The 27,150-nt window shown below is 50.0% G+C and overlaps 1 protein-coding gene across 7 annotated transcripts in view; it reads left to right on the top strand.

Moving 5' to 3' along the window:
• The window catches only part of AK8 (adenylate kinase 8), a 136,415-nt gene that overhangs the window by 34,615 nt on the left and 74,650 nt on the right, over positions 1 to 27,150 (top strand). For 5 of the 7 annotated variants that reach the window (NM_001206250.1, XM_059891497.1, XM_015473664.3 and 2 more), the window contains 4 exons: positions 16,929 to 17,010; positions 17,555 to 17,626; positions 18,105 to 18,305; positions 22,315 to 22,446. In NM_001206250.1, the coding sequence (NP_001193179.1) occupies positions 16,929 to 17,010; positions 17,555 to 17,626; positions 18,105 to 18,305; positions 22,315 to 22,446 (487 nt within the window). Of the gene's footprint in view, positions 1 to 7,446; positions 7,643 to 16,928; positions 17,011 to 17,554; positions 17,627 to 18,104; positions 18,306 to 22,314; positions 22,447 to 27,150 lie in introns of those variants that run through there. The other 2 variants (XM_059891500.1, XM_059891496.1) reach the window with 2 other exon arrangements.

The raw sequence follows: 27,150 nt of genomic DNA, 5'->3' as shown, positions 1-27,150 counted from the left end.
GTCAGGTGGTCTGGTATTCCCATCTCTTTCAGAATTTTCCACAGTTTATTGTGATCCACACAGTCAAAGGCTTTGGCATAGATGTTTTTCTGGAACTGTCTTCCTTTTTCGATGATCCAGCGGATGTTGGCAATTTGGTCTCTGGTTCCTCTGCCTTTTCTAAAACCAGCTTGAACATCTGGAAGTTCATGGTTCATGCATTGCTGAAGCCTGGCTTGGAGAATTTTGAGCATTACTTTACTAGCATGTGAGATGAGTGCAATTGTGCGGTAGTTTGAGCATTCTTTGGCATTGCCTTTCTTTGGGATTGGAATGAAAACTGACCTTTTCCAGTCCTGTGGTCACTGCTGAATTTTCCAAATTTGCTGGCATATTGAGTGTAGCACTTTCACAGCATCATCCTTCAGGATTTGAAATAGCTCCATGGAATTCATCACCTCCACTAGCTTTGTTCATAGTGATGCTTCCTAAGGCCCACTGGACTTCACATTCCAGGATGTCTGGCTCTAGGTGAGTGATCACACCATTGTGATTATCTTGGTCGTGAAGATCTTTTTTGTACAGTTCTTCTGTGTATTCTTGCCACCTCTTCTTAATATCTTCTGCTTCTGTTAGGTCCATACCATTTCTGTCCTTTATTGAGCCCATCTTTTCATGAAATGTTCCGTTGGTATCTCTAATTTTCTTGAAGGATCTTTAGTCTTTCCCATTCTATTGTTTTCCTCTATTTCTTTGCACTGATCGCTGAGGAAGGCTTTCTTATCCCTCCTTGCTATTCTTTGGAACTCTGCATTCAAATGGGTATATCTTTCCTTTTCTCCTTTGCTTTTTGTTTCCCTTCTTTTCACAGCTATTTGTAAGGCAGATTGTTCACACGGTTCAAAATTCAAAATGTTCCCAGTCTTCCTCAAACTCCTGTCCCGCAGCCACCTGGCTCCCCTCCTGGAGAGATGTTGATATTCTCTGGAGAGCATGTTCTTCAGAAGATTATTTTATACTTAGAGAAGTATTTGTCTTTATTTATTTATTTTTTTTTTGAGTTATGGTACCAATTTGTTTTTTCATTTTTTAACTGGAGCATAGTTGAGTTCCAATGTTGTGTTAGTTTCAGATGTACAGCAAAGTGATTCAGTTACACATATATGTTTGTTAATTCTTTTTTAGACTCTTTTCTCCTATGGGTTATCACAGAGCACTGAGCAGAGCTCCCTGTGCGACACAGTAGGTCCTTGTTGGTTGTCTGTCCTGTGTGCAGCAGCGTGTTTGTGTCCATCCCAGCCTCCTGATTCATCCTCCCCCCACATCTCCTCTTTGGTGACCGGAAGTTTGCTTTTGATATCTGTAAGTCTGTTTCTGTTTTGTGAATTAGTCCATTTGTATGATTTTTAAAAATCAGATTCCATCTGTGAGTGATTTCATACAGTATTTGTCTTGCTCTTTCTGACTTACTTCACATACTCTCTAGGTCCGTCCATGTTGCTGCAAGTGGCGTTATTTTATTCTTTTTTATGGCTGCACATCACATCTTTGTCCATTCCTCCGTTGATGGACATTTCGGCTGCTTCCGTGTCTTAGCTATTGTGAACAGTGCTGCAATGAACATTGGGGCGCATGAATATATGCCCAGAGTGGGATTGCTGGACTGTGTGTATATGTGTTAATTGCTCAGTCGTGTCTGACTCTTGCAACTCCATGGACTATAGCCCACCAGGCTCCTCTGTCCATGAAATTCTCCAGGCAAGAATACTGGAGTCGGTGGCCATTCCCTTCTCCAGGGGCTCTTCCTGACCCCGGGATCGAGCCCAGTCTCCTATATTGGCAGGCGGGTTCTTCACCACAGAGCAACCAGGGAAGCCTCTGGTGTGGTTGCATTGCATTATCTAAGACTTCACCTTAGCAGATGAGAGAGAAAGCGTCTCTGGCTGGCCACTGTGTTGAAGAAGCCTGTGGGGGCCTCCTGGAGGACCCAATGGCAGGCCCCCGCCTCCAGCCAGCAAGGAACTAGAGCCCTCAGTCACAGAGCAGCATGGAAGGAAGTTCTTCCACAGCCTGAGCTTGGACACAGTTGGATCTGGAAGCAATTCTTCCCCAGTTTGGCCTCCAGATGCAAGTGCAGTCCCCTGACACTTCGATGGCCAAGAGGCCAGCAGAGAGCCCAGCTCAGCAGTGCTCGGACTCCACATCCATGGACACCATGGGGTGGATGTGCGGTTTTAAGCCTACGGTTGTGGTCATTTGTTACAGAGCAACAGAAAACGAGCACACCACGTTCTCTTCATTGAGACAGCCCACCGCTCCTGCCTCGTGGCTGGCCAGCTGCTTCTTGATTCTTAGTCTCCGGGCAGAGTCCCTTGTTCAGGCAGACTGTTGCATGAGCCCACAGCACCCTTCTCTTCTCTGTGAGCTCTGTGAAGGCAAGGTCCCATCTGTGCCAGTCATCACAGAATCCCACAGCAACTCCCATGGTACCTGGGTACAGACTCAGGAAATATCTATGAAATGAATGAACAAGGGAATGCCATTCACATAATTCCATGAAATCTGTTCCCAACTTGCTGTTGGCCCAAGGAGGGGAAGGTGTTTAAAATCCATCAAGCCTGCTCTGTGGAATGTGAATGTTCTAGTTTTGTCGGTAGGAATAGATGATTACGTCTGGAGATTATTTTCCATTATCAGCGCTTTCAAGGCTCATGTTTGGTGTGGTCTTCTCTAGCTTGACCAGGCTCAGCCAGTGCACCACCAGGACCGGGGTTCCAGTGTTTGGGAACCTGCCTTCGCTTGGGGCTTGGCATCCTGTGCTGAGGCTCCCTGTGTCCTCCTTGTCTCTAATCGACTGTGACAAGGACAGACCACTCAGACACTTGATTTTGAAATAGTAAATAACAGCGTTTCATAGAAGTCTCTGTGCCTGGTGGATGAATTTCAGTTTGTCTCACCAACTTTCTTAAAAACAAATTTCTTGAAAATATTCGTGCCTAAAACCTTTTCTGAAAGGGGAAACTGAGGCCCAGATGGGGGAAGGGCTTAGCCTAGATCAGGGACCCGTGGGCCAGGATAGGTGTGACCGCCCTCTCCTGGCTGCCAGGCCAGGATAGGTGTGACTGCCCTTCTCCTGGCTGCCAGGCCAGGCTGTAGCCCAGGACTCAGTGAGCTTGTGCTGGCTCTTTGACAAAGGCATGTCCGTGTCCCCAGGACCAGACCGAGTCGGAATGTGACTGTCTGGACGTATCTGGTCCAGGAGGGAAAGAAGAAATCTTTGCATGTAGGGTCAGCCGCCTCCCCAGCTGTGGGGAGGGAACGGGTGTGACCGATTGTAAAGGCTCATCAGACAGTGGGTGTTTCATCACCCTGAAAAGGCAGAGGCCTCCGCAGATGGCTCATGTCCACCTCTGCTGGCCCTCGCATACCTGGGCTGGGGGTGGCAGCAGGACCTGGCGGGGGGCATCTGCTCAGGCCCCGCCTGGCTGGATGTGGGCGCCCTGGGGCTGCAGGTAGGCCGAGAGGGCTCTGGGGGGTGCAGCCCAGTGTACAGCCCCGAGCCTGGCCCAAGGCCCATGAGGCAGGGTTACCTGCTTTCCTGGTGAGGTGAATGGACAAGAGCAGCAGGAAGCTGCCTCCTCCGCGGTCTCCCTGGGCGCTAGGGTGGGGCCTCTGCTCTCCGGGTCCTGTGGGCTCCAACCCATCAGTGAGCCCGCAGCGTGATCCCAGAATTGTTGTTCCGATGAGTTCTGCAGCGTCCTGCACCTATGAGGATGAGAGCTAACAGTAATTGTAGGGCCTGGGGGTCAAACAGCGACATCTCAGAGCCAGCTGGAGCCTCCCCGCCCTGGCTTCTGTCCACATGCCGCGGCTTTTTTTCCCTCCTCTGACCTGCCACGTGGGCTGGAGTTCCAGGGCTCCGGAGGTTAGGGTTGCTTCTTGCCAGGCGTCAGGCCAGAAGCCCCTGCAGGCTGGGCCGGGCTGGGCAGCAGCCTTTAGTGGGAGTGAGGCAGGGGTCAGCATGCTGGGGGCTCCCGTGGCAGCCAGCGCCCTCCACAGTCGTGCTCCATGTCACAGCACCTCTCCTTTCCGTTTCCCAAACCAGGGTGCTCGGAGTCCCGCCCACCGAGTGGATAGCCCACCCTGATAGCACAGACTCACCTGTTGTATCTGTGTTTCCCCGCACCCCTCCCCCAGGGTGGCCAAGCAGAGGCCTGCGTTCAGGGTGCTGAGTTCTAACCATCATCTCCTCATCCCCAGCCCTGGGTCAGGAAGTCTTCCCAATGCCCCCACCAAAAGCAAAGGCCCAAAAAGCAGAACCTGTCCCCCCAGGACTGTGGTTTGTTCAATGGGACAGGCCAGACTTCAATAGCCAGGCCCCGACTTCAGCGAGTTCAGAAAATGCCACCGTGCCTCAGGACTCGTCGGCCTCTGGGATGGTGGCGAAGATCGGGAAGGAGGCAAACGAAGGCCAGAACCAAGCCCTGCGTGGGTGCTGGGGCCACAGTGGGTCCATCAGGAGGAAGGTACATTCGCGGTTCACCAGCCTTTCCCTGCACACGCTGAGGGAGTCACCGCCACACTTGTGCGATCTGGACCACCGTCCTGTGAGGTTTCTACACCCAAGACTCCTGGGCACTACTGTGCGGCAGGGAGCATCCTTGGTCCTGTGGGGGACAACAGAATGAAGGAACCGGTGCCCGCTTTCACGGGCCGGCACTAGCGGTGCAGGCAGGCCTTTAGCACTGATTCCTCCTGCTGTGCAGAGCAGGAAGCTGCAGCACCCAAACCCGCTGCTGATGTAAAGGAAAGACACGTGTGTTGCCTGGAGGAGAAACCGCTCGCTCTTCCAGACAGATGTCCTGCAAGTTCAGTGTCTGCTCCACGTCATCTCCCTCCTTAAACTGGAGTGACGTCGCCGAAGGCAAACCTCTGACCACACCCCCTGCTTGGAGAAAATCCCCAAGGCAGACTGGAAGGGGGGTCGTCCCCCACCCCCAGTGACCAATGCCAGGTGGAGACCTTTCCTTTACAGAAAATGGCAAGCGAGCCTTTGCGTTCACAGGTTAACTTCTTTTTGAAAGTGAAAGTCGCTCAGTTGTGACCGACTCTTTGTGACCCCATGGACTATACAGTCCATGGAATTCTCCAGGCCAGAATACTGGAGTGGGTAGCCTTTCCTTTATCCAGGGGATCTTCCCAACCTAGGGATTGAACCCAGGTTTCCCACGTTGCAGGCGGATTCTTTACCAGCTGAGCCACAAGGGAAGCCCAAGTATACTGGAGTGGGTAGCCTATGCTTTCTCCAGGGATCTTCCCGACCCAGGAATCAAACCGGAGTCTCCTGCATTGTAGGCAGATTCTTCTTTTTAATCTCATTCAATATACTGGAGACATTCAGTTATTTCATGAGAAAGGAAGTGATGCTGGAGCATACTTTTTTTAAAGGTTTTTTTTTTTTAATTTGATGTGGACCATTTTAAAAGTCTTTACTGAATTTGTTGTAGTGTTGCTTCTGTTTTATGTTTTGGTTTTCTGGCCGAGAGGCGTGTGGTATCTTAGCTTCCCCCTCCGGCGATGGAACTCATGTTGCCTGCATTGGAAGGCGAAGTCTTAACCACCGGACCACCAGGGAAGTCCTGCATACTTTTGACTGTGGAACCAAAAGTTTAAAATTTACTTCGCAGGTTTCTAGAGTCTTGTTTATTTTTTCCTCTTTGCTCTCAGATTTATGCTTCCCTGCCCATAACGGGAGTCCGTATTTTATGGTTGAAATGCTGTTGGAGCGGAGGAGCCCGATTCTGGTCTGCAGAACCACCCGCTGTTTGTTTTATTTCTCCTGGCGGTGTCATTGGGCTGGCATTAATTACCGGGTTCCTGTCCTCCGACAGAGGGAATGCAGAATTTTCCTGGCGTTGTTCTGATGCTCACGCGTTGGTAGATGTCACCCGCAGCCTCTGAGGAGTGCGGGTTTATTGATCCACAGCTTTGCTGAGGCCCAGGGCTGTGTGTTCCTCTTATCCACACGCAGCCAGGATGGCGGGGCCTCCGAGGGCGGGTCTGAACTCCACTCGGAAAACTTCTGGCGTGCAGCGCTGTGCAGCAGGGCTCTGGGGGCCGGGGTGGGTGCGGGTGGAGCCCGGTGAGGATCCCCTCGTGGGTCCCTTGCTTGTGGGTGTTTCTGGGCCCTTTGTGGTGTGACGTCAGGCTTGTTGGTGGCACATGTGGCCCCCCTGTCTGCACGCTGAGCAGCAGTGTCCGGGTGCTGTGTGGGCAGCACGTCCTGACGCTCTCAGGACCCCTCTCGCTGCCGTCAGGGAGGAAGAAGAGATGACTGCAGTGCGGGGCAGAGCCCAATGTTCTAGCCCCAGAGAGCGCTGGAGAGGCCCAGTGGTACTGGAGACAGGACTGGACTTGGGCCCACCAGCCATGTCGCCCTTGGCTGGATGATGGATCCAGAGGCTGCAGCAGGGGGCCTGCCCCACCCAAGAGCTGGAAACGGCCCACAGGAGGGCGGCGCCAAAGGGCACCCTCAGTTCCCCAGTGCCAGGCTCTTGGTGTGACTTAGTTTTCCGGTCAGGGGTCAACCCAGAAAAGCATGGCATGTGCCCGAGGCTGGGAACGGCGCCAGCTGCCGTCGTCCGTCCGTACCTACCATCAGCCAGACCTCGGGCCGGCAGTTCCCGCCCGTCACGGCACCTCACCCTGAACCCCAGGGCGATGATGCTGATAATGTCAGCAGCTTTGCAGATCAATTGTTATGGCTGGTAAGTGCGGGTCCGGGGTCCCAGCTGGCTCAACATTGTCATTCAGAGCATGTTTTAAGAATTGCAGAAACTAAAATGATTGATTTTTAGCTATAATCTGTAACATATTAACTACCTCCAATTTGAATTATACATACTACTGACAACCACTCCAGTGTTCTTGCCTGAAAAGTCCCACAGACAGAGGAACCTGGCGGACTACAGTCCAATGAGTCTCAAAGAGTCCAACACGACTGAGCCCAGCACAGGACACACTTATAATGTTAATTATAAATAAACATATTGGTTAGAATACCAGAGCATATGTGCATATGTTTTTCAGTGTGCTTTTGACTTGTTGAGGCTGTGTGGAATTCACTAGGCTCTCAACTGATGAAGTCTCGTTCTCCGGAGTAGGCCCCGTCGCATTCTCCTTCCGACACTTGGTCAGGTTGGGTTTTTCCTGGAGCAGCACCCTAGGGTCTAGTCTCTGGCAGCAGACCACGGGCCTGAGTTGAGATGAGCTTAGAAAGGGTGGAAAGTGGTCTGGGCTTCCTCGTGGGTTGAGAGTGAATGTCCCAGGGCACTGAGCCCGAGGAAGAAGGTGCCGACTGGGACGGAGGGAGTGAGAGGCGGCAGGGCCCGGCGTCCACGGAGCCCAGGTGACTCCTTAGACCTCGCCTCTCTCTCTCTCCTTTCCAAATCCACTGATCCAGGCGTGGCTCAGAGCCAGGCATCCAGCCCCTCAACTCCCACCCCTCCTGTGGAGCTGGCGCTCTCTCCCCCTCGTCCTGGGGCCTGAGAAGCTTGCTGGGTGCCGGAGGCTGGGAAGAGCCCGAGCTGCTGAAGGAAGGGACGCGGACATGCCAGGGACCGCGGGACAGAGGAAAGTGACCCATGGCGCCGCCCCCACCGAGGTAGGGGGTGAGGGGACAGCTGCTCCTGGTGGAGGTGGGCCCTGAGCGTCAGCCAGAGTCCTGCCCGCCTCTCCGGGCCTGAAGCGGCAGCCTTGTAATCAGCTGCGTGGAGACTCGGCCTCTCTGTTTTGTGGAAACGCCCATGATCCTGCACCACAGGTTGTTCTTAGCGGGGACAAAGTCGCCTGCTCCGGGTCGGGTGCTGGTCATCCCGCTTCTCATTAATAATCCGACGCAGTCACTGCAGGGACTTTTTCTTAGAGGGTCTGACTGCCCCCATTTTGCAGTCGAGGATACTGAGACTCAGGTTTTGGGTAATTCATGATCACAAGGCTACAGGCTTAGAGCCCGTGGCCAGTGCTTTCCCTGCCCCAAGGGTGGGTGTGGGGGTCCCAGGACAAGGGGGAGGGAGCTGCAGCTCGAGGAGGAAGTGGAAATCAAGGGGCTGGCTGCTTGGCTCAGAGCCGCGCCTGCATCAGTGGATTTGGAATGGAGAAGGAGAGATGAGGTCCAAGGAGCCACCTGGGGTCAGTGGAGTCTGGGCTTGCAACTCCTGAGAACGAAGCCAGGACTCTAGGCAGACACGCACACCCAGCTTGGACCCAGCACTCGACCTTCAGGGTGCCCTTTGGAATGCCCTGGGAGAGGAGTCATTTCAGGTGTTGATCAGACCTGGTAAATGTAAACCCCCACCAAGCTCTGCCCCCACTGCCTGGTGGGGGTTTCCCTCTTCTTTTCATGATTTTGGGGAGCTGGCAGAATTTCATAGGAGAATCAGTCTGCAGGGTTGCAAGTAAATTATGATGTTTTCATGTGCAAAGACCCTCAGAGGCAGGACAGTCCCTCTTCCTGGTTGATGCCTTTTTCCCTGCGTAATTATGAACAGCGGGCTGTTTACTCTCAAAATGTCTTTGTTAAACCATAATTGTCTTTGCTAGAAGTTACCTCTTCCAATCCTCTTATTTTATAGGTGATATTCAGTGCCTTGCACAGTCCACAACCAATTAGAAAAGAGCCCTATGTGACCAGAGTTGGGTCAGCCAGATTTGGGGGTAGGTAGTTGAATGAACGAGTGACCGATCACCCCCAGGGCTGCCTAGCGGATAAGCCCTCCAACCAAGGGCTTCTGAACTTTTTGGTATGAAAACACAGTGTTCTGCACACAGCATGGATAAATGTGCTAGTGGGTGAATGGATGGATGGACAGGAGAATGAAGGGGCCTTCAGGCTTGTTTCCCACATGTTGGCTCCTGACTGTGATTTCAGGGGTGCAAGCTCCCCTGGGCGGCCCCCAGTCAGTCTCTGGCAAACAGATCACCGGGAGCGGGTCTGCACTAGGCCACAGTCCACTAGACTCCCTCACTTTCAGCGAAATGTGTTTTTCCCAAGTCTTCGTTAATTAGAAAGCTTTTCTCAGTTCATATCCAGAACGCCAGTTAGTGCTCTTTCCAAGAGATTGCCTTTTCATTTATTTTACTTTATTATTTTGGCTCTGCGGGTCTCTGTTGTGGCAGACAGGCTTTCTCTAGCTGCGGTGCATGCGGGCTTACTTGCCCAGCGGAGTGTGGGATCCTTGCTCCTGGCCCAGGGATCAAACGTGAATCCCCCGCATTGCAAGGCGGATTCTTAACCACTGGACCACCAGGGAAATCCCTGAGACTGTCTTTTTAAATGAATTCTTTATATTAATTTCTACAGTCCTAAGTGGGATGCCTTCTTGAAAGGGGGTAGAGGGAAAGAACAGAATTCGTCTTGGTCAGAATTATAATGACAGTAGTAAAACCAGTTAGCAGCCTGGGCTGTTTCTTCATCGCCAGGCACCGTGCTTGTTTTCTCATTGTTTGTCTGGCTGTACTCCTCATTTAGTCATCCCGGCAGCTATGGGGTAGATCGTTGTTAGTGTCCCCATTTTGCAGAGAAGGAGAGCAAGGCCCAGAGGTGTTGAAAGTTATGGCTAGCAGTGGTAGAGGCTGATTCCCGAGGCTCTGCTCTTCAGCACCACAGTAAACTGACATCCTGATGGGCTCATCTTATTTCTGAAGAGACGAGTCTACACCACAGGCAGGCTCTAAAGGGTTTGGAAGGAACAGACCCGTTAACTGGACGGTGTCGAGGTAGCCACTTTTTGTGCTTTCAACCACTGCCCACTGTGTCTGAACCCGGAAACTAAACGTGATTCAGCAAAGCAAGTTTCTCTGCAGTGGGTCATCTCAGCATCCTCCCAGGTGAGGAGCTGCGGTGGAACTGGTCCGTTTTTATGTGAATTTGATTTTAAAACATTTTTTAGCTATTTGGGAACAACAACAACAAAAAAAACCAAACCCCTGGAGAAGACTCTTGAGAGCCCCTTGGACAGCAGGGAGATCAAACCAGTCCATCCTAAAGGAAATCAGCCCTGAATATTCTTTGGAAGGACTGATGCTGAAGCTGAAGCTGACTTTGGCCACCTGACATGAAGAACTGACTCATTGGAAAAGACCCTGATGCTGGGAAAGACTGTAGGCAAAAGGAGAAGGGGACGACAGAGGCTGAGATGGTTAGATAGCATTATTGACTCAGTGGACATGTATCTGAGCAAACTCCAGCAGACAGTGGAGAACAGAGGAGCCTCGCGTGCTGCAGTCCACGGGGTTGCAGAGTCAGAAACGGCTTAGCGACTGAACAACAACAACAACAAAAACCTCTTAAGCATTCACATCTGTGTTTTACCGAATTTCGACACCCTGGAGATCAGTGGCTTTTAACCAGCGGGACCCAGGAGTATGGATTTTCCCAGATTCGTGTTTGTTTAGAAAACCATCAGACATGTGTCACTGATTTGCCAAGATAGGTGGAACCCGGCTCCGTCGGTTACTTGGAAACACCTCTCCCACACGCCTCAGCCTGTCTGAACACAGGCACTGAAGACGGCTGGGCAGAGCCTCGTGGGGCTGCCAAGCCAGTGAGCAGGCGAGTTCCAGAGCAGCCCGCTCGCTGCAGGGTGTGCCAGTCAGGGGCACCGGCAGGCGTTGCCTATTGTTTGAGATTAAACTTCAAAGTCGAACTTCCCGCTAGTCATCTCTCAGATGAGTTGAATATGGAAGCCGTCCTAAGATGCCATGGCAGGCTAAGATTGGCATGTTTCTGTCTGAACCAGAGGAACCAATACTGGCTCAACGTCATGTCAACTTTTTTGTAACCATCAAAATACTCTCATCTTTCTCACCAGTTGTCTTGAAACACATCAGTTTCCCAAACTGGATCTTTTAATATGCATTTCTTTTCTGGCTGATCAAAATCTCCTTTCCGCCCTCTTCTAGACAGTGGGGAAACTGTACAATATTTCACCAGAAAAAAGTGAGGGAGGTGGCAGGCCTACAAGGCATCTTGTAACATGTCCCCGATTCAGACTTTGAGCTGAGTGATCTGATTGATCAGACACAAACCTTCAGCCTCAGATTGCCTCCCTGGGACTTGACAAATTGGCCTCCGGCTCCAGGGAACCCCTAGGATAGAGCCTCCAGAGCCTGCAGTCAGAGCTGGGAGCAGGAATCAGGGTGTCCTCCGGAGAACCCAGGGGAGCGCCCCTACTCTGGTCTTTGGAGAAGAGAGGAGGAGACAAAAGCACCGCATCAAACAGGCCAAGGGCTCAGAGGGCAAGAGTCCTGTGGTGTGAAGTTGCTAATTGCACTTTAATAATAGTCAGGAGGGCAGGAGAGGCCAGTGTTCACACAGAGTGGGCCGCGCTCTGCGGGGGCCCCCCGCCACATTCCCTGGGCTGGCGGGCTGCTTTGCTTTCCCTTTTTTTTTTTTTTCCATCTGTGACATCTGCTCGGTGCTTGTCCCTCCTCTGATACCGAACCCCACGCAGCTGTGCAGACCTCCAGCTCTGTGCCGGAGCAGGAGTGCCCTGAGCATACGGCCTTTTTGATGTGTGATAAAACAGAAGCGAGCCACGGGGGTATGGCGAGCGAAGGCCTCGGAATATCAATTAGCCTGCTTGGAACAAAGCTGCGGCTCCGGAGCAGCAGAATAGACATTTCACTGAAGTGTCAGGAAGACGGATAACGTATTCTAATTAGGGACTGACTGCTACCTCGGCATCCAGCCACTCCTGGAAGTCAGACCCACGACCCTCACGACGCAGCTCACCAGCATCCCATCACGGCGGGGTGCGGATGCTGCTGACTGATGGATGACTTCCTGCTTTGCCAGAATTTGCGGCCAGTAGCTTGCTATCAACCAGAATTGCTGTTTCCCCTCGAAAGTGTGCTCCGTTTGCCACCGGGCAGTTGCAAATAACCTCTACAAAGGGAGGAGCTCTGGGGGACTTCCCTGGTGGTCCAGTGGCTAAGACTCTGCGCTCCCCCCACACCCCTGAGTTTGACCCCTGGTCAGGGAACTAGATGCCACATAACACATCCTGAGGGTTCACGTGCCACAAGTAAAATCGCCATGTGCCGCAACTGAAGGCCCCACGTGCTGCAACAAAGATGGAAGACTTCCATGCAGCAGCTAAGACCTGGCACAGCTGCATGAATGTGCGGCTTTAAAAAGCAGCGAGCGGGGAAGAGCGCTGGGAAAGGTCTTTTCCAGGCACGAAGCCTGGGGCTTCCATCTCGAGGATGCTCCACGAGCCACACTCCCTGATGTAGAGGCCTGGGTCATTGTAGCCTTCCTTCCCAGGCGAGCTGAGGATGGGACTAGCGGGGTGTGGGTGCCACCTTAAGAGGTCAACACATGATGTGATAGAGTGACTGGGTGACTCCTTAAGACTGGCTCGTCAGAGAAGGCCTTTCTGAGGAAGCAGCGTGCAGGCTGAGATCTGAATGCTGAGATGTAAGGATGATGGGGAAGGGGAAGGAGGTGTGTCCCCCAGGGACCTCGTTTCTTTGCACCTTGGGTGATTGGACCATCTCCCTGAGTCTGGAAGCGTAGACCCGGAGAGCCAAGGTGGCCTGGGATTCGCTTCGAGCACCCCCCCCTCCGGCCCCGCCTTCTCCCTCCTTAAATGTCACTCCGCACCAGGATGACGCACGAGCGAGGCCAGCTAATTAGAAAGATGTTCCTCACTTTGCTGCACTTTCCCTGTGTAATTGGAAGGCCCGCTTTCTCCAGTCGGCGAGAGCTGTTTCCCTGAATAGTTCTAAAAGCTTTGGACCACATACTGATATCAGCTGCAAATTTATGGGTGAGATTATAATGATTGCTCAGTAATGCAATATTAAAAGCGGAGGTCTTTCTCGGTGCTGAGCGAAGGCGGAGTTCCACCCTCCTTTCAGCTTCAAAACCGGGATTTGAAACAGAATTACCCGCCCCAGTCCTAGAAGAAGTGGTCAGTGGGCTCCAGCTCCCTCCCTTCCAGATACGGTAAAAATGAAGGGGTCTGAAAGTAGCCAAAGTTCAGAACATTTGGGTTCGGCTTTCAGAACCGTAAGTTGAAGGGGCGGGTTTCAGACTCCACACCTCCTGGTTCCTGTAGGGTGCACACATAAGTAGGTGTTTGCTTTTTTTAAGAGCTGCAGCCAACACTTGGCTGGCTATAACAAGGACTTGAGGGAGCAAAAGGCTGTTAAAAATCTTGGTTTCTATTTTTTTTTTTTCACTTTTGCTTCATTAGTTCTAGAATCCAGGGCCTCTGTGGCTGCGTGTTCTCCTGCATAATTTAAGAAATTAATGAAAGCGTGCCTGATTTTTCCAACACTCTTTACTCTGTAAATTTGTTTAGCTTTTTTTTTTTAACTGTCAGTTGAGGCTACTGGAGCCTAAACATTTCAATATTGTAAAAATGTGACCCTGTCCCCTTTTTTTAAAGAAAGACATGACTTGCCCTCAACCGCGTGGTGTTCTATACATCAGGTGTTATGAGTTACAAGTGACCTTGAGTCTGAGTTTATCCCATTAGTCCATCTCTGACCTTAAAGCAACCAAGTTCTTATCATTGTTGAGAGGGCGGGGCCTATGGCAGGGGGGAGCCCCCTTCTGGGAGCCAGCCTCAGAAACCTGAGCAGCTGCTTGGGGTTGCCTGACACCTCTCACCGAAGAATGGAGATCTAAGGGGGACCCAGTTTTTGGGGCAGGAGCACGCTATGTCCCCCCTTGCCTGGTAAATGAATAAAGCTATGCTTTTTTACTGTACCTCCCCGAAAGGAAGGCAGACCTGAGATAATCAGTGGCTTTATTTCACCCTTCCAAATCTTGCTTTATCTGACCATCAAGTTGAGGGCATTAAATAGTAGATATGTGAGGGCTTCCCAGGTGGCTCAGTGGTAAAGAAGATCCCCTGGAGAAGGAAATGGCAACCCATTCCAGTGTTCTTGCCTGGGAAATCCCATGGACAGAGAGGTCTGGCGGGCTACAGTCCCTGGGGTCATAAGACCCAGATACGACTGAGCAACTGAGACACATGTATAACTCTGGGCTCAAGGGACTTGAAAAGACTCTAGAAATTGTTTAATGTGAATATTATTGGGGGACATCAAAAAAAGAGAAAAACAACATAAACAAATGGGAAGATATATTTTTTTTGTCACGTGACTTACAGAATCTTAGTTCCTTGCCCAGGAATCGAACCTGGAGCCCTGTCAGGTAGAGAGCTGCGTCATAACCACTGTACTACCAGGGAATTCCCAGGAAGATGTTTTGACATGATATTGTAAAAATGTCCATCCTCCATAAATTAATCTCTATATTTAATGTCATTCCCAACCTTGTAGAATTTATATTTTTGGAACTTAACAAAATAGTCTTCTGTTTACCTGGAGGAACAAATGTAAAACAAAAAGAAAGAAAGAAAATGAAGGAGGAGCATCTCCTACTAGATAGAACAATAAATTATAAAACAGCAGTAATTTAAACAGTGTGAGTCTGACACAAGAGTCTACAGGTAGAAAGATGCCAGAACCAACATCACACCGACATGTAGACTGTGTTAAAATTTTTTTCTATTTAGAGGGAAGAGGGGCTTCCCTTGCAGCTCAGTTGGTAAAGAATCCACTGGCAATGCAGGAGACCCAGGTTCAATTCCTGGGTCTGGAAGATCCCCTGGAGAAGGAAATGGCAACCCACTCTAGTATTCTTGCCTGGAAAATCCCATGGACAGAGGAGCCTGGCCAGGTATCCATGGGGTCACAAGAGTCAGACATGACTCAGCGACTAAACCAACAGAGGGAAGAGGACAGGCTGTTTCACAGATGACCCTGGGATAGATGGAAATCCACATAAAAATGGTCAGGTCAGGCCCACATCATTTTTGAAAAAAAAAAAAATCTGGCTCTATTAAATATACTATTTCAGGGTAAAGAATTAAACTGTTAAGAGAACACAGTTTAAATGCAGGTGAATATTTACCAGCTTTTACAGTGACAAGGGCCTTTTTATACATCCACTCAACACCAGAATCTGAAGAAAACAGCACTGATTGATTTGGCCATAAACTTATGTGTTAAAAAACACACACGCAAAATTAAAAGGCCAAAGCCAAACTGTGGAAAATGTTGGTTGCTTTGTTTGCCTCAAGGAGTGTCTGGTAGCAGTTGCCAAAATAAGTTAATATTCTTAATATGTAAAGAGCTCTTGTGAACAAATAAGAGGATAAAACCCCAAGGGCAGAGTGAATAGATGACATGAATGGGCATTTTGGAAAAGTGCAATTTCAAATAACCAGTGCACACATGGAAAAAATATTGAACCTCATTAGTGCTCAAAGAGATGCAAATTAAAACAGCAACACTATGCTGTCTTGCTGGACAGATTTTCCCTGAGATAGAGCCTTACAGTGACTAAGATGCAGGGACACTAAACAGGTGATCCACCATTGGGTTCAGAAACTGATGGGCAAGTTTGTAGCTTGGTGTGGCAAAATGTATCAAAAATGATAAAAGAAGGTATCAACTTTTAGAAATTTATCAGGGTTTTTTTTTTTTTTTGAGGGGGGAGGGTGCATACCAAAATGCATGTGGGATCTTAGTTCCCCGACCAGGGATTGAGAGCCTGCACCCGCTGCAATGGAAGCTGGAGTCTTAACTACTGGACCACTAGAAAGTCCCTAATAAATGGCTTTGTTTCCTTTTTTTAAAGTAGTGGAATGAAACTAAATGAGCAGCAGTATGTGATTCATTAGCATTTGGCAGGTCAATTCATGCAATGCTTGGCAGCTGCAAAAACTCCCAGGAGAGGAGAATTCTGTGATGTGGGAAAGTGTGCATGAAGTGTTCTCACTATATGAAAAGAACAGATTACAAAATAGTATGTACAGTGTGATTTTTCTCCCTCTACTGCCTTCCCCACCCCTAACCGGGAAAAAAAGATATCCGTCTGTGAAGCCTGGCAGGAGATGCACCAAAGTGTTAACAGTGGCTAGTTGCGGGTTGATGGTGTCAGTCAGCGACAAGCATTATTGTTTCCACCCTGTAGTGTTTTCCACATCGTGTGCAGTACTCGTGTGTAACCCTCACAATCGGACCGAAAGGTTCATGAAAATAAATCTAAACTGGCTCCCCAGCTGATCCAAGAAGGTGCCTGAGGAAGTTCAGCCCTAAAACAAATTCACCAGGAACAGAAACCTGGACTCAGGCCTCCTAATGCTCTGTTCATCCAGGACTCGTGGGCTTTTGTTTTGCCCCTGATGGTTCCTTGCCTCTCACATCTGAGAAGCTGTCTTTGGGAAATAATCCAAAATGTGGAAAGAGCCACACACAAAGACGTCCCTTACAGTGTTATAATTATAATAGTGCGAATGGTCAGTGGGGGAAATGTCCAGTCACGGAGCGTGGTTCAGTAAGTGAGACCGCTCACCGGTGGGACGTTATATGGCCAGTGAAGAGGTGGGTCAACGTGAAAAGAAAATGCAGTGTGGTTATAATGTAGGATGGAAACAAAAAGTCAGGACAGAAAATCTCTATGTTGTGACTATCATCACAAACATCAGGTTCAGAAGGGAATGTGACATTATGAGAGGGATTGTTAAGTAAGGTTGATGCAGCTATCAGAAACATTTATTTTTTCTTATCTTAGAAGTTCCAGTTTTTCTAGAAAGGTATGATATGATATTCCTTTTTAAAAAATTTTTATTCTTTATTTATTTGGATGTGCTGGGTCTTTGTGGCAGCCTGTGGGTTTTTAGTTGTTGGCATGTAGGATCTTAGTTTCCTGACCGGGGATGGATCCTGGGTCCCCTGCATTGGGAACACAGGGTCTTAGCCACTGGACCAACCAGGGAAGCCTCAATATTCTTTTTATAATAACTACCCCCCACCAATCTGCAAAAGTAAACATAGGTGAGCCTCTTTACACATCCTCTTTCTAGGGCTGGATTCTGGACGGCATCCCCGAGACGCGGGAGCAGGCTCTGACGATCCAGACCCTTGGCATCTCCCCAAGACACGTCAGTGAGTAGCCCCGCCCACCAGAGCTGCAGACCCTGAGAGTGAGTGCCCAGCCTGTGCTGTGTCAGCGGTCCTCAGTGCCCCCCTCAGCCCAGGGCCACCATCCAGCAGAGGGGTTGATGGGCCTGTGACCCGGCAGGAACCAGGAGGACCGCTCAGCCGAGTTCTCCAAGAGCTAAATGCACTCGGGGCTTGTGCTGAGGAACCTGGGGTCTTGCTCTGACCCTGGGGATTCCCTGTTTCAGGAAGCCCCCATCTCAACCATGGGAAACTCTGAGAAACCACTGGAAGCTGGAAACCACTGAGAAGCTCTCTATAGGAAATAATCCCAAGTGTGGCAAAAGCCTTCTGTACAGGGATGTCACAGTTATTGGTGGCCCTGAAGGCGGTCGGCAGGCAGTGTTCGTGCATGGATGACCTCTGTCCTGAGATTCCATGTCTGTGTTCTGACCTCTCTCTTAAGGGGTTGATGGGTATGGAGGTGGTGGGTGTTTTAGTGTCCTGCTGCCCACTGTGTCTGGTTTGGCTTCTTTCCTTCTCTGCCCAGTCGTGCTGAGCGCTCCAGACACCGTCCTGATTGAGAGAAACTTGGGGAAGAGGATCGACCCTCAGACTGGAGGTATGGCAGTCTCCTCCTGTGTCCGCCTGCCCTGTGGGATCTCAGAGGTCTCAGATCCTAATCACAGCCCCCACCCCTCACTGAGCACCCCTCTCAGCTTGGGCAGCAGACAGACCGAGGTCCCTGCCCGCTTCTAGCCGTGGGACGTGGGAGGGGCTGCCCAGTGTCTGAGGCTTGGTGTTCTCACCTGGACTTGAGGCTGAGAGCCCCAAGCCCTGCCTTGTGACCCGCTCCCCGTGAGAAGGCTGAGAGCCTGCGGGCGGGTGCCTGGCACAGAGCGAGCACTTGGGAGGCCAGCGCCGCCCTTCCCCTCGCCCCAGCACCCTCATCAGTTTGTTACTAGCAGCAACGGGGGAGCAGGCTGAAGCCACCCTTGGGGTGGGCGGACCCGGGGGGCGGACAGGCGTCCCTGGGACCTGCAGGCTGTGCTTCCAGCACGGGCGGGTGACTCTAACCGCCGCGCCCCTCTCTCCGGCAGAGATCTATCACACCACCTTCGACTGGCCCCCCGAGTCGGAAATCCAGAACCGACTGATGGTGCCTGCAGGCATCTTCGAGGGGGAGACGGCGCGGAAGCTGCTCGAGTATCACAGGAACATCGTCAGGATCCTCCCCTCGTACCCCAAGATCCTGAAGGTCATCAGCGCCGACCAGCCCTGCGTGGACGTCTTCTACCAGGGTAAACCCAGACAGCCCCTCCACTCGTCTCGTCTCGTGTCACTTCATCGGGCAGCGTCCGGGGTGTGCTTGGGAGCGGGGGAGTCAAGTTGTGGGTGGCCCAGGATCCCTGCCCAGAAACAAGCGTGGGGTCGCTAAGAGCATCCCCCTCAGAGACCCTGGGCTAATACTCTACACCCTGAGTGGTCATCGGACTTGACAGTGGAGCGAGGAGAGGCAGGGATGGGGTGGGAGGGCAAGGAGCGCGCAGCCTTGCCCTGGGACATCCCTGGTGGTCTAGTGGTCGGGACTTTGCCCTCCAGTGCAGGGGGCCCGGGTTTGATCCCTGGGCAGGGAACTAGATCCCACACGCTGCAACTACGACCTGGAGCAGCCAAATTAAATAAGTACATATTTAATAAATACATAAATACATTTTTTTAAAAGGTTCACATAAAAAGTCTTTAAAAGAAAAAAGAAGAAATCTTGCTCTGAGGATCAAGGAGAAAAAGAAAATGTATAAAAATTAAATAAACAAACGTACAAACCAAACCCACCAGCACCACAAGAAAACAACAACAGAAACGCCAGCAGGCGTCCTGAGCCCGTCGGGGAAGCGGGGGCAGCCCCGCGGGCACGCCTGCCTCAGGGCCAGTAGCAGGTGTTCACAGCAGCTTCCCAGAAAGTGCTGAAACGGGCCTGCTTGAGGACCGGGGGTCTGACCACTGAGACCTCAGGGCCAGGCGACGTGTGAGTGAGCCTCAGCCCCACCACACATCAGCTGTGCCATCTCTGGCAACTTTCATAATCTCTCTGGGCCTCAGTTTTGTCATTGCAAAAATGGGCACAAAGATGGATCCTTCCTCACAGGCTTAGGTGAGGCTGCGCTGCGTGAGGTCCTGCGAAGCAGGCATCGAAGCCGTGAGCCCAGGAGCTGGTGCAGAGGGACGGCTCAGTGTCAGGCACTGCTGTCATCATGATTCAACACCCAGTCCTGAAAGACAAGGAAATTAGAATAATTCTCCCCCAAAGCAGCCCTTGCGAGTCCCTTGGACAGCAAGGAGATCTAACCAGTCCCTCCTAAAGGAAATCAGTCCTGAATGTTCATTGGAAGGACTGATGCTGAAGCTGAAACTCCAATCCTTTGGCCACCTGATGCGAAGAACTGGCTCATTGGAAAAGACCCTGATGCTGGGAAAGATTGAAGGCAGGAGGAGAAGGGGATGACAGAGGATGAGATGGTTGGATGGCATCACCGACTCGATGTATATGAGTTTGAGCAAGCTCCAGGACTTGGTGATGGACAGGGAGGCCTGGCGTGCTGCAGTCCATGGGGTCGCAAAGAGTCGGACACGACTGAGCGACTGAACTGAACTGAACTGAAGGCAGCTGCATAATCATTTTTTATTTTTAATTTAGTTTTTCCTTTTATTTATTTTATTTTTTTCAGCTGCACCGTGTGGCTTGGGGGGATCCTAGTATCCTGACCAGGGATTGAACCCCAGCTCTCAGCAGTGAAAACACACGGTCCCAACCACTGGACAGTCCAGGAATTCCCCTGGTTTTTCAAAAAAGTCTTGCTGAGCTTCACACCCAGTCAGCCCTTCTGCGTGATGCTGGGTGCCTGGGAAGATAAAAATACCACTGCAGGGGTTTTAAGACACTTGACAGTTTACAATGCCCTTTTTTGGTATATCCTCTTAAATCTCTTCCAGAGACTTTTAGTTTTGAGGGGGAGGTGGTTCTGAGCTCCCTAGTACCGCCAGCCCCCATCTGCCAGTGGATGTCTCTGCTTTACCAGGAGAGCAGAGAGTGGCACAGCCTCGATCTCCAAAGGGGAGTCAGTGGACGAGGGGGGATGTCTGCAGGGTGATGCTACTTTGAAAAATGCCAGGCTTACAGACGCCTTGTAAATTTCCAGTGATTTTGCATCTTGAAAGGGTCTTTAGTAGCAAACACTGCACTCCGAAGATAAACAACCACAACATTTATCTTATGCCATGACTCTGAATTTACACATTAATTACTTCCAAATTACTTAATTAAATTTAAAAGTTCATATGATCGTTCATAAAGAATTCATGCCTGGAATTGTAAATAAAAATGTGAGCATCTGAATATTAATTATTATTAATTAATAATGCAGAGAGATAAATTGAAAATTGGAATGCAGAATTCTCTCTGTGTTGTTTTTTTTTAATCTCTCTGCAGTGCATCCAGCAACCACATATTTTTAAAAAGAATAATTAGATGTTGAGACTGTCTGGGGGATCATTACTTCTAATTAACTTAGTTATTTACTGTAAATTAAGCATCATTTGTAAGCAGGCTTCTTTGGCTGTGGTATTTGTGCTCTTCAGACGGGCTGGCTCCTGGAAGGTCTGAGGATAAAGACAGCCTTGCTGGAATCTCTGTCTCCCGGGTTGGTCTCGCTGGTGGAAAGTGTTACCCCTGGCAGTGGGCTTGGGAGAGTGGCCCCAGCCCTGCCAAGTCTGCAAAATGCAGACAAGAAAAGCACCTCCCTTGGGGGATGGTGCCTGGATCAGATCAGACAAGGCCCGCAGAGAATTTAGCTTGGCAGATTGTCATCTTAACCATGAAGGTCTGGTAACCTACCTGTGCCTTTAGTTCCAAGACAGAGAGGAATCGTAGTATCCCTAATGAACCTTCCAATCAAAAAAAAATCCCGCAAAGGTCTGAAACTTCAAAATTTGCCGGGTGAACACACCCCACTAGGTTCCAATTTTGTCCCCTTCCCCGCCTGGGGATGTTTGGAGGCATTTGCGGTTGTCACCACTAGGGGGTGTGCTACCGACACCTGGTGGGCAGGGGCCAGGGAGCGCCCTAGATGTCAGGAGCATGAGCTTGGCAGACCCTGCCCACCTGTCCCAGGTGTCAGGGCGGTGCCCTGGGACCCCTTCCTGTCTTCTGATGGTTCCATCCCGGGTGAGGGGCTGACTCAACATGCTGCCTGCAGCAACCCTGGCACCTGCTGGGGATGGTCTAGGTCCCTGGCAGGAGGCGGGGTTGGGGAGGGAGACCCCTTTTGATGCAAGGGGGACTGAGGTGGAGGTACCCACCCTCGGCCTCAGCAGGTGGGCTGTCCCCCGCCCCCCTCTCTCCCCAGGTGCTGAGTGGCTGCCCTTTAGCAGCCTGCCCAGCTCGCTGTGGTGCCCCCTCCATGCTCGACTGGGAGGCGACCTGGTTTGATGTTCAGTAGCTTTTGGCATCCAGTGCCCCCCCTGGTGCAGGCACCTCGCCCCTGTCCCCCTGAGTCTTTGTTCCTCAAATACCAGGGCACCCCGGGCCAGGCCTCCATCTCCCCACGCCGGGACCTGTTTGATCGCGGCCTCTTTGGAGACTTGCGACAAAGTTGGTGTCACTGGAGTGAGGCTGCAATTTATTCTCCACCAATTCCGGAGGCCTTTAGAAGTCCCCCGTGTGCCAGGCCCCTGCATGGCCTGACGCATTTATCAAAGCTTGTGTCTGACTCTAGGAGGTCAGCCTGGTCCCAGGGCCTCAGGCTGAAGCTCAGCCTTCATTCAATTGAGAAACACCTCAGCACATTTTTTTTTGGACATCCATGCTGGATGGCATGCAGGATCTTCTTTCCCTGACCAGGGATTGAACCCACACCCTACCTCCAGTGGAAGCGTGGACTTTTAATTACTGGACCCCCAGAGAAGTCCCCCAGACCAATATTGAGTGTGTTTTCTGTGTCCCAGGACCAGCCCTCACCAGCGTGAGGACAGCGCTGACCCCGTGCTGAGTTAGGAATCCCGGGACGGTGTGCTCCGAGGGCGGCCTCTGTGCCTCTCGTTGTCCCCTCCCGCCTTGGTGCCCAGGCCTGAGGGGTAACTCCTTCCCTGCAGCTTCACCCTGTGGTCACCTGGCAGATGCCCAGAGGGTTTCCCCGGGGCTGAAAACAGAGAAATAATTACTGTTGCTAAAAGAGCCCACGCAGAGGTGTTGGGAGCTGGCCCCCTTTCTCCAGGAGCCTGGTTTATCATCCTGCCCTCCTCTCGTTCCAGCTCTGACCTACGTCCAAACCAGCCATCGATCCAATGCCCCGTTCACCCCAAGGGTGCTGCTTTGCGGGCCTGTGGGCAGCGGGAAAAGCCTGCAGGCCGCCCTTCTGGCCCAGAAATACGGCCTCATCAACGGTGAGTGCCCTGGTGCCGCCCCGCTTCTAGAACCTTCCACAGCGTCCTGCTCTCCCGGGCCCTCCCGTGTCATGGGAGCAGTGAGAGATCGACATCACTTCTCTCTCTTGCTCTCTGCTCCGAACAGTTTCCAGTTAATCCATCTTTGCAGGCATAAGGTTTTTTGCCTCCTAAAGAACACGGCCATGAAAACATTAGCCAATAAAAACACGTCGGCAGCCCAAAGCGCTGGCCTTTTCTGGTCCTCATCTTTCATGTCCTTTGGCCCAGTGGCTTTTCTGTGCTCTGCCCCAGAGGCGCCCCCCGCCTCCCCCCTCGCCGCCATCCCCCTCAAAGCCGGAGTTCTTGTATAATGTGGACCTGCTGTTTATTTATTTTCTCCAGTCTCATTTGGTTCCCCCAACCCAGGTCAGCGTGCTTACAGGCAGACAATTTCTGAACCAGAGGAAGGCTTCTTGCTCAGCACAATTTCAATAAATATTTTACCAGGAGGAGAGAAAATATTGAAATCAGTTCTCCAGGTCTTTCCTGGAGTGGTCCCAGGTGGTCTTAGATGCCAGTCAGGTTTCAGGAGGATAAAGGGCTAGAAAGGATGCTTGTAGGAGACACACTGCAAGGGAGGGGGTGGGAGGCACTGACCCCCTCCCACTTCAAATGCTGTGGAAGCCGCAGTAGCCTCTACTTTATTTACTCAGGCAACGTGAGACCTGCACCCCAAATGTATAAATCTGCACACTTATGGCCCCAAATGACACATGCACACCATACAGATATACATATATACCGACACACAAATATATACATGCCACCCTAGAAGGCTCGAGTTTTGAATAAAAAATGCTTTTCAGTTAGGTCTCCAACTTAAAATCCCAAAGCCACTGAGATTCCCAGCCAGGAATCAGTGACAAAAGTTGAAGGTGGAGAACTGAATGCTCATTCTGATAAGGATGGAAAAATAGTAATAGCTGTGTGAGTGTTTTAGTAAAATGACTAAATAGCAGTATTCCATTTTGGTTAGCATGGAAAAATAGTCTGGATACTTTACGATAAAAGGTATGCTTTTCTTGTATCCAAGTTTTGTTTTAAAAAACAAAATTATAATTATTCAAATAATTATAATTATTTGAATTATATTCAAATTATATTCAAATAGTTATAATTATTCAAATAATTCCTTCTCCTTCTGTGTTTACCTCTTAAGAATACTGTAAGACTAGAATTCCAGCTGCCATTCGGGATGAGTTCTTTGTAAAGAATGGGCCCCACTCTACTTGTGGCCACACCCACAGGTTTATTTACGCGCCTGCGCTTCTTGGTAGGTGAAGACACGTGACAAGAGCCTTAATGTGAGAAGTGAGAAGAGCCTTAATGGCAGCGGGAGGGTCTGAAAACCACTAAAGTGACACCTTAATATTGTGCAAAGCAATTTAGATAATTGTCACTGGGCCAAAGCTGGTTTATGCGGACAGGCTCGTTCAAGAAAAGTGTTGTTTAATTTAAATTGTTTTCGTAAAGAAATCAGATTCGCCTAGAGTTTTCCAAACAGAAAATAGAAAAACTCACGCTGGTTTTTGCTTGGTAGCAGAAGAGTCATTTGGGGCTCGTTTCAATAACTGAGCATTTGGAGACCGATTCAAAGTTCACATTTCTCAAAGGTGTTTATGAGAAACCCAAGATGTCGTGAGATTTCAGTAAAGCTAGTTATAGGGGACCTGTGGTTGGCAGAGGCAAGTGCTGAGCTGTCGGGTGGGGTCTCTCTGCCGAGACCTGTCTGCACCCAGAGCTCCAGGAACTGCCGGCTCTGCCCCCAGAGGCCCCCCACCGCCATCCCCTGCCTTGGGTTTTCACATTTATGATCCTCTCACTTGTGGGAAAACATCCCAGAACAAGCCAGATTCACTCCCACAAGGTTTATTGAAAGACTCCTGTCTATAGCTGGCGAGAATATAAACAGGCACAACCTTTTGTGAGATAAAGGCCACTGCTGATTAACATATGACCCGTGCTCATCCTTTGGCCCGGTGATTTCACGCCTAGGACTTTATTCTGCTGCAACACTCCCCCAGATACTCAACGAGAGATGTGAAGGATGCGTGATGAAACATAAAGGTGACCCCAGACTGTTTGTAATAGGGCTAGTTAAGTAAGCTGTGGGCAGCTTTAAAAAGAAACCTGTAAAGTGACTCCAAGTCCCTGAAGTGTTGTTACCTGGGAGTGGATTGGAAAGCAAAGTCACTCGATAGAGCTGAGGGGATGCTCTCATCTTTGTTCAGAGAAGTGTGTTAGTCTGTGCTCAGAAAACGTCTGAAGGAACACCAGGTACCAAACTGGTTATCTCTGTAGAGTGATGTGTTACACAATCCTGAATTTTTTTTCCTGCGCTGAGCATGGATTTTCTAACCAGAAACAACCATGAAGTTTTTTTTAGGGGGGGCCACAGTGAGTAGCATGTGGGATCTTAAGTTCCTTGATCAGGGATTGAACCTGTGCCCCCCGCATGGGGAACTCAGAGTCTTAACCACTGAACCACCAGGGAAGTCCCAAGACTTATATTAAAATACTATTAATTTTACTCACTGCATGCCTGTGATATGCAGTGCATTTTATTTGGTTCAGAGATAGGGAAAGCGCAGAAATAAGAAGAGGCACTTAAGGCTGGAGGTGGGCTCTGCTGAGCTGGGAGAGGGGAGGAATGAGGCGAGGTGGCGGGGCTTATCCCAGCACAGCCCCAGGTCACACATGTCTGAAGCCTCAGTGCTTCCACCCTCTAGGGAGAGGATACTGTTGCAGTATTGTCTTAGAACATTGTAGAGTGAGGTGGCTACAGGCAGGGGTTTTAAACCCTTCTTTCCTAGTATAAGTGGGCCTTCCCTGGTGGCTCAGATGGGAAAACAATGCGTGCAAAGCAATACAGGAAACCCGGGTTTGATCCCTAGGTTGGGAAGAGCCCCTTCTCCAGGGGAGGTGGCAACCCACTCCCGTAGTCTTGCCTGGAGGATTCCACAGACAGAGAAGCCTGTGGGTTGCAGAGAGTCGGACAAAATGAGCAACTTAGCACTTTCACTTTTCCCAGTATGAGCACTTAATGTTACACAGTTATCTCTAAACACAACTTTGGTTACATCTCACAAAATTTTAATATGCTGTGTTTTATCATTCAGTTCAAAGTATTTTCTAATCTCCTTTGCGGTTTTTTTTTTTTTTTTTGACCCATGCATTATTTAGAAGTATACTGCTCACTGTCCAAATATTTGGGAATTTCCCAGACTGTTTTTTGTTTCTTTAATTTTCTTGAGGTCAAAGAACATCCCCTATATGATTTCAGCCCTTGGATATTTATTGAGACTTTTTTTATGGCCCAGCACATGTCTATATTGGTGAAATACATGTGCACTTGAGAAGAATATATACACTGGTTTTGTTGAATATTGTGCTTTGAGAAAGTCAGTGAGGCTGAGGTGTCTGATAGTGTTATCGTTTCTTCCGCGTCCTTAATGACTTCTCTCTGCTTATTATGTCAGTAGTTGAGAGAGGTGCGTTGAAAGCTCCAGCTCTGCCTGCAGGTTTCTCTCTCTCTCTGCCGGTCCTTGCGTACTGAAATCTGAAGCTGTGTGTGCACAAGGCAGCGTGGCCTCTTGGTGCAATCTCCCCTTATGGCTAGGAAGCACTCCTCTGCCTCTCCAGTAATACTCATTTTCTCCAAGCCCACTTTGTCTGATAAGTATAACCTCTATTCTTTCTTTTTTTGAACTATCCGTGTCTTATATTCTAAATATGTGTCTTGTAGACAACACATAATTGCTTTAAAAAAAAAATTCAGCCTGACATTTCCTGCCTTTTAATTGAAGTGTTTAGTCTGTTTCCCTTTAAGGTGATTTTTTTATATGGTTGGTTTCAAGTCCACCATTCTGATTTTTTGTCTTCTATTTGTGTGGTGGTTTTTTGTTTTTTTTTTGGCTGTGCTAGGTCTTCATTGCTGCCTGTGAGCGTCTCTAGCTGTGGCTTGAGGGCTCCAGAGCCTGGGCTCAGGACGTGTGCACGGGTTTAGTCGCCCTGCAGCATGTGGGGTCCTCCCGGACCAGGCCTCTAACCCACGTCCTCTGTATCGGCAGGCGGACCCTTAACCACCAGACCACCAGGGAAGGCCTTGTTCTTTGCTCTTCCTTTCCTGCCTGCTTTTGGATTGGTCAAAAACATTTTCTAGTAATCCACGTTATTTCCTCCATTGCCTTTCTTGCTGTATCTCCTTGCCTCGTCTTATTTGTGGTTGCTCTAGGGGTTACACACCATCCGTCAGTCTGTCTTGAATTAAGGCAGCACGTCTTCGTGGGGAGCAGGAGAGCCCGGCAGCAGTCTTTCCCTTCGCCTTGCTCTGCTTCTTCATGTTACTGTAGCCACACATTTTACTCCTACCTATGTCACCAACCCTACAGTATATTGTAATTATTTTTGCTTTAAAGAGGCATTTTTTTTTAAGTCAAGAGACAGGAGGAAAGGGCTTTTATATATACTCGATATCAGCACTTCTCTTGGATCCTTTGTTTAGATCCAAGTCTCCATCTGATATATCATTTTCTTTCAGCCCAAAGAACTTCCTTTAACATATCTTGTAGTGCAAGTCTGCTGGTGAAGTTCAGCTTTCATCTGTCTGAAAATGTCTTTATCTCACCTTCGTTCTTGAAGGATGTTTTTGCTGCATATAGA

This window comes from Bos taurus, chromosome 11 (assembly GCF_002263795.3).
Source record: "Bos taurus isolate L1 Dominette 01449 registration number 42190680 breed Hereford chromosome 11, ARS-UCD2.0, whole genome shotgun sequence".
Lineage (NCBI taxonomy): Eukaryota > Metazoa > Chordata > Mammalia > Artiodactyla > Bovidae > Bos > Bos taurus.
This window is presented reverse-complemented; position numbering and strand designations above follow the sequence as displayed.